This window comes from Toxotes jaculatrix, chromosome 17 (genome assembly GCF_017976425.1).
Source record: "Toxotes jaculatrix isolate fToxJac2 chromosome 17, fToxJac2.pri, whole genome shotgun sequence".
Taxonomy (NCBI): Eukaryota; Metazoa; Chordata; class Actinopteri; family Toxotidae; genus Toxotes; species Toxotes jaculatrix.
The window spans coordinates 23,486,147-23,502,131 of NC_054410.1; the positions used below are offsets into that span (position 1 = coordinate 23,486,147).

The following is a 15,985-nucleotide window of genomic DNA, read 5'->3' on the forward strand; positions in this document are numbered from 1 at the left end:
AAACATCCCGCTTTTCACAGATGAGAGCAGGTTCACCCTGAGCACATGTGACAGACGTGAAAGGGTCTGGAGAAGCTGTGGAGAACGTTATGCTGCATGTAACATCATTCAGCATGACCAGTTTTGTGGTGGGTCAGTGATGATCTGTGGAGGCATATCCATGGAGGGACGCGCAGACCCCTACAGGCTAGACAACAGCACCCTGACTGCCATTAGGTAACGGGATGAAATCCTTGGACCCATTGTCAGACCCTGTGCTGGTGCAGTTGGCCCTGGGTTCCTCCTGGTGCACGACAATGTCCGGCCTCATGTGGCGAGAGTATGCAGGCAGTTCCTGGAGGATGAAGAAATTGATACCATTGTCTGGCCCCCACGCTCGCCTGACCTAAATCCAATAGAACACCTCTGGGACATTGTGTTTTGGTCCAGCCGGCGCCGCCAGGTTGCACCTCAGACTATCCAGGAGCTCAGTGATGCTCTGGTCCAGATCTGGGAGGAAATACCTCAAGACACCATCCGTCATCTCATTAAGAGCATGCCCCGACGTTCTCAAGCATGCAAACAAGCACGTGGGGGCCATACAAACTGCTGAGTACCATTCTGAGTTGCTGCAATGAAATTTCAGCAAAACAGACCAGCCTGCTGCATAATTTTTTCACTTTGATTTTCGGGGTGTCTCTGAATTCAGCCCTCTGTAGGTTGATAATTTTCATTTCCATCAACAATGTGGTATCCTTTCATTCCTAACACATTACCCAGTCCATATCAGTAAAGATATCTGGCATGATTTTTTTTCCCTTTGAGATCTGATGCATTTTTGAAGTGTTCCTTTAATTTTTTTTGAGCAGTGTATATGAGTCTAGTAAGACATGGGTGTAAAGAGAAACTTAGCAGAGGCAAGCAACGATGGGGTGATAATTCTAGTCTTCACTGGATATAAATGTTTAAATAAACCCAGAGTTTTTTCAATTTTATGTATCCTGCCAAATTTTACTAATCTGCCTTAACGGGCTTTATAATCTCTACAGCATAGGACACCCTCTGTTTGTAGTTCCTAAAACTGGTCAAGGAAAAACTCCACAAAAAGCCTTGAACTGGGAAAAAATGGAAGAAAGCTCCAGAAGAGCAACAGAGTAGGGTCCCTCTTCAGGTCAGATAGACATGCAGTAGTGTGTACAGAATAGAGAGCATAGCAAAATTACAGTAACATTTTGCAAAACAAAGATTTTTTTCTCACTCAGCTCTAGTGGTGTCTAACTATGCCAAATGTTTTCATTACACATGCTAATATTTTGACTCTAACATCTCTGAGATCTCTGGTTAAACTTTAAACATACAGATAGCATCAGACCCACGACCCACGAAACTGACTTAACTAGGATATTACTGAAAATTTTTGAAACATAACATGTACATACACAGGCTTTAGACAAACTATTTAGTTCCCTTCCAGATCCCTGCTGGTAAAGAGGCTTCTATTAGTACTGAATTAATGGTTTGAACGCTTTTGTTAATGAGTCCAGGTCAGTTTTTAACTTTGATTGACAAAAGTTTCTAAAAACATGATTTCACTCTGTCATTATGAATTGGTGAGTGTTGTTGAGAGCAATTTATCAACTTACAATCAACTCTACTTAACAATAAAGTGCGGAAAAGGTGAAGAGGTCTGATTACTTTCTGAAGCCACCGTGCTTCACGAATGCATTCCTTTCCAAACCGCACAGTCTACTAATTCATAATACATTCAGAACAGGGATATAATTTATTTATATCTTAAATATAATAAAATATGGAGTATGTTTTACTTCATGTTCTCCGTCACAGCCAGCATGTGAGCTGTGAGTGTGTACATGTTTTTCTATGCTTGTGTGGACAAATTTTGGTTCAAAAAACATCACTGTGAGAGCATTTTGTCTTTGAGAGCACATTTTGGCCAATCCTCACAACTTCAAGGGCTGTTTGAAGGTTAAGACTTGGTTTTAGGGTCCAGGTTAGAATCAGGTTTAGGTTAGGGTAAGGATGATTTAGCAAGCTCTTGTTTCATACCAGATATGCACCATAAAAAACATCAAGTTTGTTGACGGTTTTTATGGTGCATATCTGGAATGAATTATAAGAATAGCAACATGCTATTCTGCAACATGCAAAGTATTTTAATCATCCTAGAACACATTGATGGAAGTTTTGTCAGAATTTGTAATTAATTACAAGGCTATGTCTTTGTTAACTTTAACCAAAAACATCAATAATAATTGGTCATGGACAGTGTGTCTTCATGTTATGTGCCACACATTACTTAGTTATTTAATTAAATTAATAACTGTTAAATTCAGAATACCAATTTGAAACAAATGCATTTTGTCCAACTTATGATAAGTCCAACTCGGAATGCCTCCATTGACCAAAGAGTAACAGCAGCGGTGATGTTTCTTCAGGCTATGCTGCACAGAAGGGGTAATGCTCTGTAACCCTGCTAGGCTGACAAGTGACGTTAGCTAGCTAGCATTAGTATCTGTGTAATTAGCTATAACTCTATATACCTCCCTATGCACTTAACTATATATTATATCAATGATGTTAGCTAAGCACCAACCAAGGGAACTGTGACCTGCTCTCATTGAATCAGATGCACTGACTGAAAAAAACATTTTGAGATTAGCTAAGCTACAAAAACGAATAACTGGAGATGGGAAGAGTACCTAAACTCAATGTATCTGTCATGTTGTTGGTGTAAATACTCGACAAAACAATCAGAGTGGGCTTGACCATTGGTTCTCACACCGTGTGCTGTGGGAGCACAGCCGGGATCAGATGCATAATATTCTGTGTAAATTCATGACTGTGTGTACACAAAGACAGAAATATGCATATGCATTCTTTTCATCAGATTTTGAACACCACACGTGCAACTGATTCTGTTTTACAGATCTCTAGATCTTTTAATGTGTGCATGTGCAAAAGTTTTAAGATTGTTTACATCGCTGGTCCTAGCAGTTATTAGATAATAATGTAACTAAGCCTTTTGAGTTCGCCTCCATGGGCATGTTTATAAATAAAATAATAAACGGGACATCAAATTGAAGTAGGATGAACAGCAGTAGGGCTGAACGATTTATAGTATCTATTATCGATTAGTAATATTGATGTAATATCGATTTATATTACAGGATCTGCTGTGTCAGCTATTTTACAAATAGAATAGAAGAATAGAATAGAATAGAATGCCTTTTATTATAAATACATGCCGTCTCCCTACCTGCCAAGCTCACCATGACCAGCCCACCAGTGGCATGCTGCTCGTGGACAGGTCAGGCTAACGCAATCAAATCTGTTCCACCTGCTCCTTAATTTGTGAAGTTGCTTCAGCTGGAGCAGAAGCAGAGTTACGGGATTTAATCCCCAAGAAAAACAACACGTTGGTCATTTGGGAGCATTTCGGGTTTGAGGCTGCAGACGTGCACCAGAAACAGGTACTGTGCAAAACTTGTCGCGCCAAAGTTGCAATATCCAGCGGAAACACAACCAATTTATACCGGCACTTGAAAAATCACCACATGCATTTGCATGACGAAAAAGTCCGGTGAAAAGTCTCGCGAAAATGATGCTCAGGCCCGTACTAGCAAACAGACTACAATTACAGCATCTTTTGCCAGCGTAACTCCGTATAAGAGCAGAAGATATGCGATTCCCTCCCTCATCTACTTAAACCAGGTTGCCATCCCACTGCTACATGCAGAGAAAAAGTGGTAACAGAGCTGAAAAATGTGGAGTATTATGCCAAAACTACTGATATGTGGTCAAGCAGAACGACTGAGCTGTATCTTAGTTTGACTGTGCGTTTCATAAATGACAACTTTGAGTTGAAAAGTTGCGGCCTACAGACAGCATACTTTCCCACTGACCACACCGCAGAGAATATTGCCCTGGGATATTTCACTTTTTTTTTAACCTTAACACAGTTAAGGATTTTTTTGCACTACTTTAAGTTAAGACCGTCAAAGATGGCTCTTTTAGCATTAGAGTGATTGCATGTAATGGTATGATGTAGTTTTCTGTCATGTTTGTAAATGTCACTGTACATTGTGAATATTGCACTGAAGCTTCATTTGGAAAAAAAAAAAAAAGTGAATTAAATCAAAATATCTGCCAGAAAAATTGCAATTAGATCTTTTCCTAAAATCGTTCAGCCCTAAAAAGCAGCAGCTACTTTATTTTTCTTAACACGTTTCTCAAGTGGGACTCCACCAACAGCTCCTGCCTCACAGTAGCCTTAATTACCTAGGTCAAACAGGAAATGATTCAGAAATCAGAGGGTAAAAGACAACCCCAAGAGAGTGACATGCAAACTCTGCAGGTAAATATTCGCCTATCAATCGCCAATCTCAAACATGGTTTATCATCTGAAACATGTAAGTAGCCTAACATTAGCCACTTAGCATGTAAATGTTCACACAGTGTCCTTGCTGGAGGACCTGGCAACTAGGCAACAAGACTACCAGTCGAATAGGTAAGTCGACTGGTTGGGGGCAGCCCTAGTAGTATCATCTTCAATATGCAGTTCCAAGTATTCATATTTACAGATGTTCGTAATTTTCTTGAATAAAATATCAATCATCAGAGCTGCAGCATGATAGAGTGGAGAGACTTGAAGAAAAATAAAACACAAAATTATCTCCATTATAGTGAACAATCACTGATATTATAAATATTATATCTAACCAGAAAGTCCACATTACATATAACTTGTGACTGGACATTAAGTAACTATCATTGAAAACACCTTTGTCCTTCAAGACATTCACATAATTACACTGAGTTTTTTTTCTTTAGCTTCTTGGATCAATCTGTCAACTTCTAACTTCTACAAACACAGGACATTGGAGTCCCCATGAGTGAGCGTGATGAAAATGGACTGCCATGCTGGTTAGTCATTTAACATGATGTCACCACCTTAACACCTTGATAACTTGCAGATTCCACATGGAAAGCAAAGCAGAGATAGAGAGGGAGGAGAAGCTGCACGATATACACCATATGCTCTGATCCTCTAACCTCACTCACTGCTGTCAGTGCCAGTCTGACATTTCAGTATGAAGAGTAAGTTACAGTGTCCGTTTAATGGCTTCCCCACCAGCAAAATGACAACAACAAACAGACCAAGTGCCAATGTCAACTGTATGTGGACCAATTCAATTTCCTCCTCACTGTGCAACTGCTCACCCAATGTGTCCTCCCTCCCTCAAACTTACACACACATGCACTTTCCCAATCTAGGAAGTGGCTGAGGTCTTTTATGGCAGTTGGGGTCTCTTTCTGTTTAAACTCACATTACCACCACACAGCCCCAGAGTGTGTGTGTGTCACTTTCCTTCTCACACCACACAGCTGCTCAGTGACATTCAGGAGCAGTTGTCACTGTGGTCCAATGCCAGTCACTTACTAGAGGAAGGGAGCTTCAGGCAACCTCTGCCCTGGCTTTCTCCAACTGTTGATTAACTTATTCGTACCAAGGCATACAAACACAGGTTTAACCACAACTACTCAGTCAAGAAAGGGGCTGTACTTTTTACCCTCTTTTGGACCAGCTTTTAGGAATACAGTTGCACTCCAGATAGATTAATGAGGGTTTTTTGACCTCCTGGGGTCAATGTGAAAACACAAAAACTGACATATTGTTACCATATGAAGTTGTTATAGTGAACATGATATGGTGTATGTTCACCAGCTGGTCTCTAACTAGGTCTGTCTGCTGATGCTGAGTAGTGGACAATGGCTTTTTACAGCTTGTTCTCTGAAAACAGTTGCTTTAATGCAGATTAAAGCTGACTTAATGCAGATTTAACCTCTCTATATGCAAAAAACTACTGCATCTGTTGAATAAAAGCTTGAAAACCAATTAAACTCTATAGTAAGGTTTAATTTAGTCAGGAACATGTATTGTCTAATGAAATCACATGTGTACTTTTCCACAGGATTATCACAAATGGAAAGGGCATGACTCCGGAAATGACTTGTGGCACACTGATGAATGTGGTTTGTGTGGTTTTGAAGATAACCACAGATGGGCTACGAAACCAACTCCACTGAAAGCTGTAGGGTCAGTCAGATATGAACAGAAAAGTTAATAATCAATCAATAAATCAATAAATAATACAGGGATCTCTGACTTAAGTTCAACAGACAAAACTTAGTGTTTCTCTCCAAGCCTAACTGAAGTATAAGTATAAAGTATAATAATAATAATATACAGTATAAGAATAAAGCCTTTTCAAAGGCTTCCTCACCCAGCCCGAGGCTAACGACACAGTTAGCAGCGTGGCTGATCTCAAGAGCCACACTCAGCCTCTCTCTACCAACTCTCCCATGGCGGAAATTATCAAGCACTGTGTGACATCTTTACGCAAGTACGGTGGTATCGGGGCTTCATTTTAATTGTGGCACAAGAGCGCTATAAACACGGTTCTCTCCCCCAGCTAACAGCCCAGCACAGGTTAGCCCCTCGGATTGTTGTAGTCTCTCCCACTAACTAGGCCAGCTGCTAGTTTCTTAACACCGAGGACTCACGCCCATTCAAACAAAGCCGTAAGCGAAACGGGGCACGGTAAAATACGGAGCTCATTCATTTTGTATCGACAAACGTTAACGGGCTAGCTGTTAGCTGCTAAGCTGTACAGTGATTAAGGCTCAGCCTGAGTTGTAGAAAGGGCTGATGTGCTGGTTAGCTAGCCTTGTCCGCTACGATGCAGGAATCTGTACACCATATACACACACTTGACAGAGAATAAGAGTGATGGCCGAGTCAGAACTAAACATCAAACCCAGCCGTAGACATTTTTCTCCAGTTCACTCATACCTTTCCAGTGACAGCAGCAGTTCCTCTGTTCTTGCGCACAAACCAACCTTGACTCAGTCCCGCGTTTGATTGGTGTAACTTTCAGATAGAACGCTGGATTCTGGAATTCTAATTGGTTGTTGGACAGAACGCTCACGGAACACGACAGTTTACTGGTTGAAACTGCTGATTCGTGTAAATATCAGACATCAAGCGGCGCAGTGCTGACTTTTGTGAACGGTACCCATCACGTATTAACGTGAAACGTGCTGGACTTAAAACAATGCAGATTCGTTAGAAATGTTATCCGACTTTCTCTGGCAATGCAGAACGTCACTGTGTCACATGACATTAAAGCCTCGCGGGGGAAGGTGGCCGCAGTTTTCTGAGTCAAGCGCTGCACGGCTGTCCTTAGGCTGCACCAACTGGGAACCACCTCTGTCACAACTTGCCTTAATTGGTTCGAAGCTTTACAGACGCACATGACGCGGGGTAAAGTTTTCATTCTAAGAACTGTAACTCTCCTGTGGTTCTATCTTCAAAAGGAGATTAAGTTTATTTGATCTCCTCCTTCTAGCATTTCATTTATTTACACACGGACACACTATAGTTTTCATTTCCAGCAAGAAAGACGTAAAAATAGATTAGTTCAGGAGTTTGTTTTAAAAAAAATCACCTCTTTGTGATATTATAGGCCACTTTTTTATCATTTAGATCTATTTTCTTTTCACCCTCGTTATATGGTCTCAAATAAATGGTTCTCAAAACTTAAGGACATGAGAATGTCATTTCTAACAGTGTTTTTTTGGAGTAATTTGATTGGATGCTTACTTTTAGAAAGCTAAAAGCGACCATATTTGGTAACGATTGAGCTGTGGTGATTGGTTTAAAGACATGTCAGTCGTGAATGTAACTCCGCCGTGTTCCGGTGGTCTCTGTTTGGATGGGGCGGATGCGGGCGATTTATCATCCACAGCTCCTTGCAATTTTCCGGTCCATCTTAAAAGTGGCATGACGCATATTCAGTCATTTTTCAAGCTGATCCATCAAAAACGAAAAAGAGAAAAATCACAAATATAAAAGATAGAAATAGTTCTGTTGTCGGCAACTTTAACTTTGTACTTTAGCACAGCATGCTCTCGAATTCATTTCTTTATTTGGGGCGTCTTTCAGTTGATGGGTCAGCTTGAAAATGACTGAACAACGCCCTCTACATGCGTTATGCTACTTTTAAGGTGGACCGGAAAATTCCAAGAAGAGGCTGTGGATTAGAAGCCGCGTTCGTAGAAGGCGGCTGCTTCCCAAGCACATTGAGGACATTTCACTTTTTACACATCAGTGGAATTGCTACGTTATCGTTACTGTGTAAAAGAAGCAGAGGTTAGTTTGAGTCGTTATTTTTGTCACTTCCATCGCTGTAACAGAAGCTGGTGTCGCTCCCCGCCGGACTGGAACAGTCATCAGGTTAAATGCTCCTTTCTTCTCTGTACATCAACAACATTCATCTCCAGCCTCAAGTCCTGCTGTGGGCAGGACAAAAAGGGCTCGTCCACCCTGGACCTCATCAGACCCCACTTATACTGGGACAGGAAGGACCTGGCCAACCTGGACCACATCAAACCATGTTGGTACTGGGACAAGAAGGACTTGGCCCACACTCCGTCCCAGTCAGAAGGACTGGACCCTGCCACCGAGGCCCGGTACCGCAGAGAAGGCGCTCGGTTCATCTTTGATGTGGGCACACGGCTCGGGCTGTATCCTTCTGTGGGAAACACAGTGCTAACCTAACGCCAACATACAGGGAACTAGCTAACTAGGATACTAGCTAAATTACCTGTATGACAGAGACTGGCTGCATACGCCAAACAAAGCGTCCACTGTCACAGTATAACTGGAGACCTGATCCATGAAAGCCGCCTTTACTTGGATGGTTGATGGCTTGTGTTAGGAATCAGGCTGTGAGCTGCATTTTTCCTGATTGGTCGACAAAACATCCTGAAAAAAGAATAAAGTCAACGCATGTATCATTTGGGCAAATGTGAGCAGTCACGTTTGGTTACGTTACAGGCTTTTCAGAGCTGATCATAAACATAAACATTGCGTACAGTCAGCCACAGTGTTGACTGAGGCGTCGCTGTAATATTGAGGATTCTCCAGCTTGACTGTAGCATCCGTGTGTGGTGTGGGATCGTTATAGACTCTGTGAGGCGAGCAGTTCTTCCTGAGAGTGATTTAATAGGTAACCACTGTGAACAGTGTTAAAACCGTGCTGTCAATCTTCTTAACCTCTGTTGTTTCAGGCACTATGACACTCTGGCAACAGGGATTGTGTATTTCCACCGCTTCTACATGTTCCACTCTTTCAAGCAGTTTCCCAGATATGTAAGTATGCACTTCTGACATTGATCAAACAGACTGTTCTTTAAGTCTTTTAGTAATGCCCATGTTGTATGGATGCTGGAAGAATGTTTATGTCTATGGTGCTGCTCGTTCAGTTTCATCATTTTGGATTCAGGATTTCCTGAGCTGGTTTGGTACCACTGAATTATGTGCATTCAGTGGGAAAGTGTTTTGAACCAGGCAGCAACATTTTTCAGTTGTATTATTGTTCTCTGTGCAACATTGTTCATCAGCCTTTGGGTTTCTCCCATTTGGTAGGTCAGTGAAAAATCCTACAGTGCATGGAGAACATTTTGCACCTTTAAGCATAAATTTGAATTACCAGAAGAGGACATGCAGAAATGTATTTATCCACTGCTGCAGTGGCAACAAGTTCAAACTCTTGAAATGCACCTTCATTACTACATAAAAGACTGAGCTCATGAGTTGCTTTGTGAGTCATGGTCAGTCCAGCATCTCAACTGACTCCAATGATCTGCTTCATATTATTGAGTCGGCATCTGTATGTTTCTCTAACAGGCTGTGAAAATGGAATTTCCTGTGCATTTTGAATACAGTTTGTTCCTAATCTGGTGCCTGTACCTCCAGGTGACAGGAGGATGTTGCCTTTTCCTTGCAGGCAAAGTAGAGGAAACTCCAAAGAAGTGCAAGGACATCATCAAGACAGCTCGTATCCTGCTCAGTGACACTCAGTTTGCACAGTTTGGAGATGATCCCAAGGTTTGTAACTATAGAAATGTAGCGGTTCTATGACTACGTAATTTTTTTTACATGCACTCTCCATAACAACGCATGCACAACCATCAAGATTGTCTCAGTGTCACTGTCAATGGGGACTGGAAAACCCTATGAAATTATGCTGGACTGGGTAATGAAACTGTGTGCAATATGTGATAAACACCACTGTGATGTAGAAATATATTTCCAAAGTTGTATTCAAATCAGAAGTGCTGTCCCTTTGTGACTGAGCTGGCTATCCTGCATAAAGAAACCCCAGATACACACACGGAGCACACCTGTTAAACAAACTCACATGATATTTAAAATCATCATGTGATCATCATTCATGAGTAAATAAAAAGAACAGAAATAAAGCTTAAAATAACATCATGTCAGACTACACTTTGATTCACAGAAAGCATAAGTTGTCATGATAAATCAGGAGAAATTCAAATAGACAAAACAATTTAAAATGAGACTTTTCTCCTTTAAGGTTTTTTTTTTATTATAAAAGTAACATCATCCATCCATCCATTTTCTATACCGCTTGATCCATGAGGATCACAGGGAGCTGGAGCCTGTCCCAGCTGACTAGAGGCAAGAGGCGGGGTACACCCTGGACTGGTCACCAGTCAATCAGAGGGACACACACACACACACACTCACACCTAGGAGCAATGTAGAGTAGCGTGCATGTTTTTGGGATTGTGGGAGGAAGCTGGAGTACCCAGAGAAAACCCACGCAGGCGCAGAGAGAACATGCACACTCCACACAGAAGAGCCCAGACCGGGTTTTGAACCTGGAACCCTGTTCGAACCATGCCCCACATATGCTAGAAGATGTTTAGAAATATGTTTAGTCTCGTGATGCTTGGGGGCAGTGCATGTACTAAACATACACATTTCATGTTGTTGTCCTACAGATAGGTGATCTGTTGTCCACATAGCAATCTGTTGTCCGTCAGATCAGATCACTTTAGAATGTTGACAGGCCACTGTGACTTGCACTGTGAGGATTATCATATGAAGTTTGTCACCATTTGCTCATGGAAGAATCCTGTTCCGTACAGGAGGAGGTGATGGTGTTGGAGCGCATCCTGCTGCAGACCATCAAATTTGATCTGCAGGTGGAACATCCCTACCAGTTCCTGCTGCGTTATGCGAAGCAACTCAAAGGTACATCTGTCTTTGTTCATTTCTGGGGCATATGACAAACATTCAGTATTGCTAAGAATAGTGAGTAAAGAAATTTATACCACAAGGCCCTGACTTTAGTGTGCATGGACTAATTAGTTGGCCTAAGTCTGTGTTAAGAACATTTGTATTGAAACACTATCATCCTCTCAATTACATTTACAAAACTATTTTCAGAAATGTAGCTGATGGAGAAACCACTGCTTTTTTTCAGGTGACAAGAATAAGGTGCAGAAACTGGTTCAGATGGCCTGGACCTTTGTGAATGACAGGTGAGCTCAGAAACTAGTACTTTTGACTGAAATAGAAATTGAAGGGATGACCACAGTAAGAACATTTTGTGCCTATGTTCAGTATATTTATTCTTCACCCTTTTCATGTCTAAACAGTTGGTAATTTATTCACTGTTCTCAGTGGACAGGGATGGAAAAACGCTAGACTAAAGCACTGAGATTGTTAAATTATTTAACATGTAACAGGGCATGAGGGCATGGTAACAGTACCTGAAGAGTCAAGCAATAATTTTATCTCTTGCATGTCTTCTACTAAGGCTATAGAATGTAATTTATACCAGATGATAGTAGATTGGCAAATGGGAATAATAATAATAAGACCACTGTGTTCACACCAAGCCTTTGCACCATGGTGGCCCTGCAGTGGGAGCCACAGATCATAGCAGTGGCTGTCATGTACCTGGCTGGACGTCTCTGTAAGTTTGACATCCAGGACTGGACCTTTAAACAGTTGTCCCTGCGCTGGTGGGAGCAGTTTGTTCATGATGTACCTGTGGAGGTGCTGGAAGGTAATGGAAATGCTCTCACACTGTATATATTTGTTTTATAGTATGTATATTTATAATCTTTTCTAATTTTTCTGCCTTTTCTCCTGCTTTCTTTGCTTCTCCTACTCTCCCTTGCTCTCCTCCATCTCAAAGATATCTGCCACCAGATCTTGGACTTGTATTCTCAGGCTAAGCAGCAGATGCCTGATGAAGGGATGGGAACAGGAGAAACCCCCCCACCACCTTCCACCCTGCCCCCCTCAGCCCTGCTGTCGGCCAAGGCGGCCTCTCCTCAGACCAGCCCCAGACCACCCAGACCAGCTCCGGTATGTGGACTTAAGGTTCATGAATCTCAGCCTGTATTAGTGAGTGTTTTATCTCATGTCTGTACTTCAAACGGAGCATTTTCTGACATTGACATTATTTACATTCTTTTTTTAAAGCCCTCTCCTAAAGACGACAGCAAGGCCACTAGTAAGAACAAATCCTGTCTAGCTATTAGAAACACTCTGGAGGACTCACACTTCAGTTTAAGCTCATTGTCAGTTATAAATTGTTTTTCTTTATCAATGCTTTGTCTGTCTGGTGTTTTTGTTTTCCAGAACTCCCAAATCTAGAGCCTCCTCCACCTCCTCCACCGCCCCCACCTCCTCCATCCATAAACCCTGGTCAGTGTCCACTGCCCTTTCCACCATTTCTGAACTCCATCAGCTGTCCTTGCAGTCTTAAGTAAAGCTGCTTTAAAGGACAAGGCCAGCCATTTTCTATATTTTGATTATTGTCAACAAAGCCTGATTCTTCAAGACTTCAAATAAATCAAATGAATAAATTGTAATGATTCATAGAATCAAATCTCACATTTGCAGTAGAATTTGTAGATGATTAAGACAAAGGGCTGGGGGCCATGTATGCAAAGCAGTGTGTGTGAACCCTATTGTAATCACCCATATTTATTTAGTATTTATTTATTATTATCATTTTTAATTCTTCCATTGGTAACAGTGGTACTGCAGCATACACTGTAAAATTTATGCAAGTGAAATTTTCAGAGGGGGTATAGAATGGTGCAGATGTCAGACACCAAAAGTGACAGTTGTCCACCAGCAATAATAATAACAATAACAATAACCAAAACCAATAACACAATAGGGCTCTTCCCATTTGGGGTTAGAAACCTAACAACAGGCCAAATGCAGTTAAGCATTATGGACATTTACATGCATTCAGAAGTGAACTTCACTCTTCAGAGTCCCAAGCTGCTTCTACTCAAATAGAAGTTTTGGTGAAAAGCCATGAACACGAGACTCGGCTCACCCATCTGGTTGGCATCAGCACACTGGTAAGAATGGCAGCAGACCGTCTCCAGTGTTTGCAGTACAACAGGAACACAACACAGATCTGAGGTTCAGATAGGATATGAGTGTCAGTCGTGGTCATCAGTCTGCTAATAGCAAAAAATTTATATCATGTGCATTAGCAGTCCTGCTAATTCAGTTCTACACCTTTGGACTTTGGTTTTTTGTTCAATTCATCTTTCTTTCTTTTATCTCACAGATCATAATCCCTCTTCCTCCAACCCACCAGCCCCAGATCTCCCCTCTGAACCAGCCCCCCCACCTTTACCCCACTGCCCTCCTCCACCACCTCCGCCCATGGACATTACCAGCTTCAACTCGCTGATGTCCAGCGATGGGTACCAGAAGCTGCAGTCCATGATGACGACAGAGGACTCCTGTTACACCACTGTACCCCAGGCCTGTGCCCCACCACTGGGCTACCACCACCATTACCACTATCCTCTGGCCCCCACATCCTACCACACTCCCCCAATCTCAGCCTATAGCTACCTGCTTGCACCTCCATCCCCGTCAGTCATGGTGATGGCACCTAGTTTGAGTAGTGCATACCAGCCACCATCAACTGCAGGACACAATCAGCTTCCCCATCCGCTTCCACCCAGGATGCCCCCCATGAGCGGGCTGAGTCGGGGTACATGGATGAGATGATTACCACCCAGACAAGGGAAGGTTCAGAAAAGTTCTGACTGATCAATCACTACTGTAGAAAATGTTAAACATTATTACGGTACCTTTTATGATCAAACATTTCCAGTGTCCGTGGTTCCTCAGACACTCTTCATTATATTATATAATATGGAACAGATAAGAAAAGGACGTGCTGCTAATTTGTGTTAGTTTCTATGCTTTTTGCAGTTCTCAAAATATGTGTTGTAAATGTCATGTCATGTCTTCCTTTGAGTCTCTTCTTTTTTTGCTCAACACATCAGGAGTAAACAGTGTTCACATCTGTTTTTATCTCATGTCCAGTTTAAAGACTGGGATCACTGCTTTTCTTTTGTGTCAGATTTTTCAATTTGGATATTGCTGAGTTATATTCTGACAGCAGATATGGAGTTTCATACTGTTCCCTTTTTATTCGCATATAAAAGAACGCAGCACCGTAAAAGGCAGCTTTTTTTTTTTTTTTTTTTTACATTGTTCATCCCATTATGTTTTTTTTCCTGTGGAAATTGTTTTATATTTCAGAACAATCTACAGCTGTTTCACTTCATGGGTTGGGAATGAGTTTCCTTTATCTCTTTTTATTGAAGTGGTTTGTTTTTATTTACAAACAAAAACCTGCTGGTGCCAACCAAAATCAGTTTGTATGTAAACATGTAATGTGAATAATCATACCCTTTTAAAAAATGCTGAGGATGTTTTTTTACTGTAATAGTGCAGTAAACCACAAACTGTAAATTGTGTTTATGTCAGTATTTCATTATATAATACTATTACAATGTTGTCTGACACCATACACTGCACACAGGGCCACAGCCCTATCACCAGGAGCTCATGAGTGGGAACCTTCATGGACACCAACTGTCATGTGCTAGATCATCTATTGTGTTCTTTTGAACTGATTTTAAACAGGATGGTATTTAACGATATTAGCTACATTCCTGTGTAAAAGTTTTAGACACTAAATGTAAAGTGTGGAGTCTCTAAAAATGAAACCATGAATAGTTTTTAATCAGCTAATGTCATCCAAAGTGCAGTGAGGAGAAAAAAACTAAACTAAGTCAGTATTAGTTGTGACCCCCTTGCATTTACAACAGCACCAGTTCTCCCCAGGACAGCTCCACACACTTTTTCCAAGGTCTTGGCAGGTAGGTCATTCCATGTATCTTGGAGAACTTGTCACCGTTCTACTGTGGATTTAGTCTGTCTCAGTGTCTTTTGTCTCTTGAGATTAGGGCTCTGTGGGGGCTAGATCATCTGTTGCATATATGTTAGGGTCAAAGCACTGATAGTGTCAGGGGCAAAAGGTCCCTGCAAGCCATCCTTGTATATTCTATCATTGTTATTAGGGTTACACGCCTGAGGGGGCTGGGGGCCGCACATGCAAAGCAGCATGGAACTCTATTGTAATTGTTCAGACTTTTATTATTATTATTGTTGTTGTTGTTGTTGTTACATTTCTTACAGAGACATCCAGCCAGACACATGACAGCCACCGCTATGATCTGTGGCTCCCACTGCAGGCCTACCATGAAGCAAAGGCTTGGTATGAACACAGTGGTATTATTCTTATTATTACTTATTTTATTCTTCAGTTGGTAACAGTGGTATAGCAGCACACACCATGAAAATTTAAGTGAAAATTTTAAGTGCAGTTTTCAAAGGAGCTAAAGAATAGGGAACGTCAGACACCAAAAGTGACATATGTCCACCAAGTGGCAGGTGGTGCCATAATCAAAGAAAGGCCAGTTACTCCCACATGACAATCTCAAACAACCTACTTCAGCAGTTCAAACAGATGGAGAGACCAACTGTGACAAAGGCGGCGGAGAGGTCTAAAAGAATTAAAACTATGTTATTTCCTAAAGCTAAAGAGAAGAACAGATAGTCCTCTGGAGAGAGCATCAGTGCATCCTAAAACCTGACTTAACTTTGTGCAGTCTGCTGAATTTCTCCAAGAATTAGAAAAAGATGAGAAGATGAGAGAACAACTTTTTTTTCTTTGAGACTGGTCAATAATAATATATTATAAAATGG

At 41.4% G+C, this 15,985-nt stretch overlaps 2 protein-coding genes across 3 annotated transcripts in view; one reads left to right on the forward strand and one right to left on the reverse strand.

Annotated features, from left to right (window-relative positions):
• Positions 1-7,177, reverse strand: part of setd3 (SET domain containing 3, actin histidine methyltransferase) — a 37,055-nt gene extending 29,878 nt beyond the window's left edge. The window contains exon 1 of one of the 2 annotated variants that reach the window (XM_041060098.1): positions 6,854-7,177. The gene's annotated coding sequence lies outside the window, so the exon portion shown is untranslated. Of the gene's footprint in view, positions 1-6,284; positions 6,514-6,853 lie in introns of those variants that run through there. The other variant, XM_041060099.1, reaches the window with a different exon arrangement.
• On the forward strand, positions 161-14,691 carry LOC121197647 (cyclin-K-like). Its single transcript, XM_041061336.1, has 12 exons — positions 161-216; positions 430-569; positions 8,148-8,586; positions 9,133-9,214; positions 9,821-9,952; positions 11,023-11,128; positions 11,361-11,418; positions 11,779-11,948; positions 12,081-12,253; positions 12,371-12,401; positions 12,530-12,595; positions 13,482-14,691. The coding sequence occupies exons 1-12, from the start codon at positions 161-163 to the stop codon at positions 13,931-13,933; spliced, it is 1,905 nt and encodes a 634-aa protein (XP_040917270.1). The 3' UTR covers positions 13,934-14,691.
• Positions 14,692-15,985: the final 1,294 nt, after the last annotated feature.

Bases quoted from the DNA above. Each gene is read 5' to 3' on its own strand.
- LOC121197647 (XM_041061336.1), top strand. From the start codon at position 161: ATGGAGGGACGCGCAGACCCCTACAGGCTAGACAACAGCACCCTGACT. The intron at 11,949-12,080 runs GTAATGGAAATG...TCCATCTCAAAG, and splicing joins ACCTGTGGAGGTGCTGGAAG to ATATCTGCCACCAGATCTTG. The intron at 12,596-13,481 runs GTCAGTGTCCAC...TTTATCTCACAG, and splicing joins TCCTCCATCCATAAACCCTG to ATCATAATCCCTCTTCCTCC.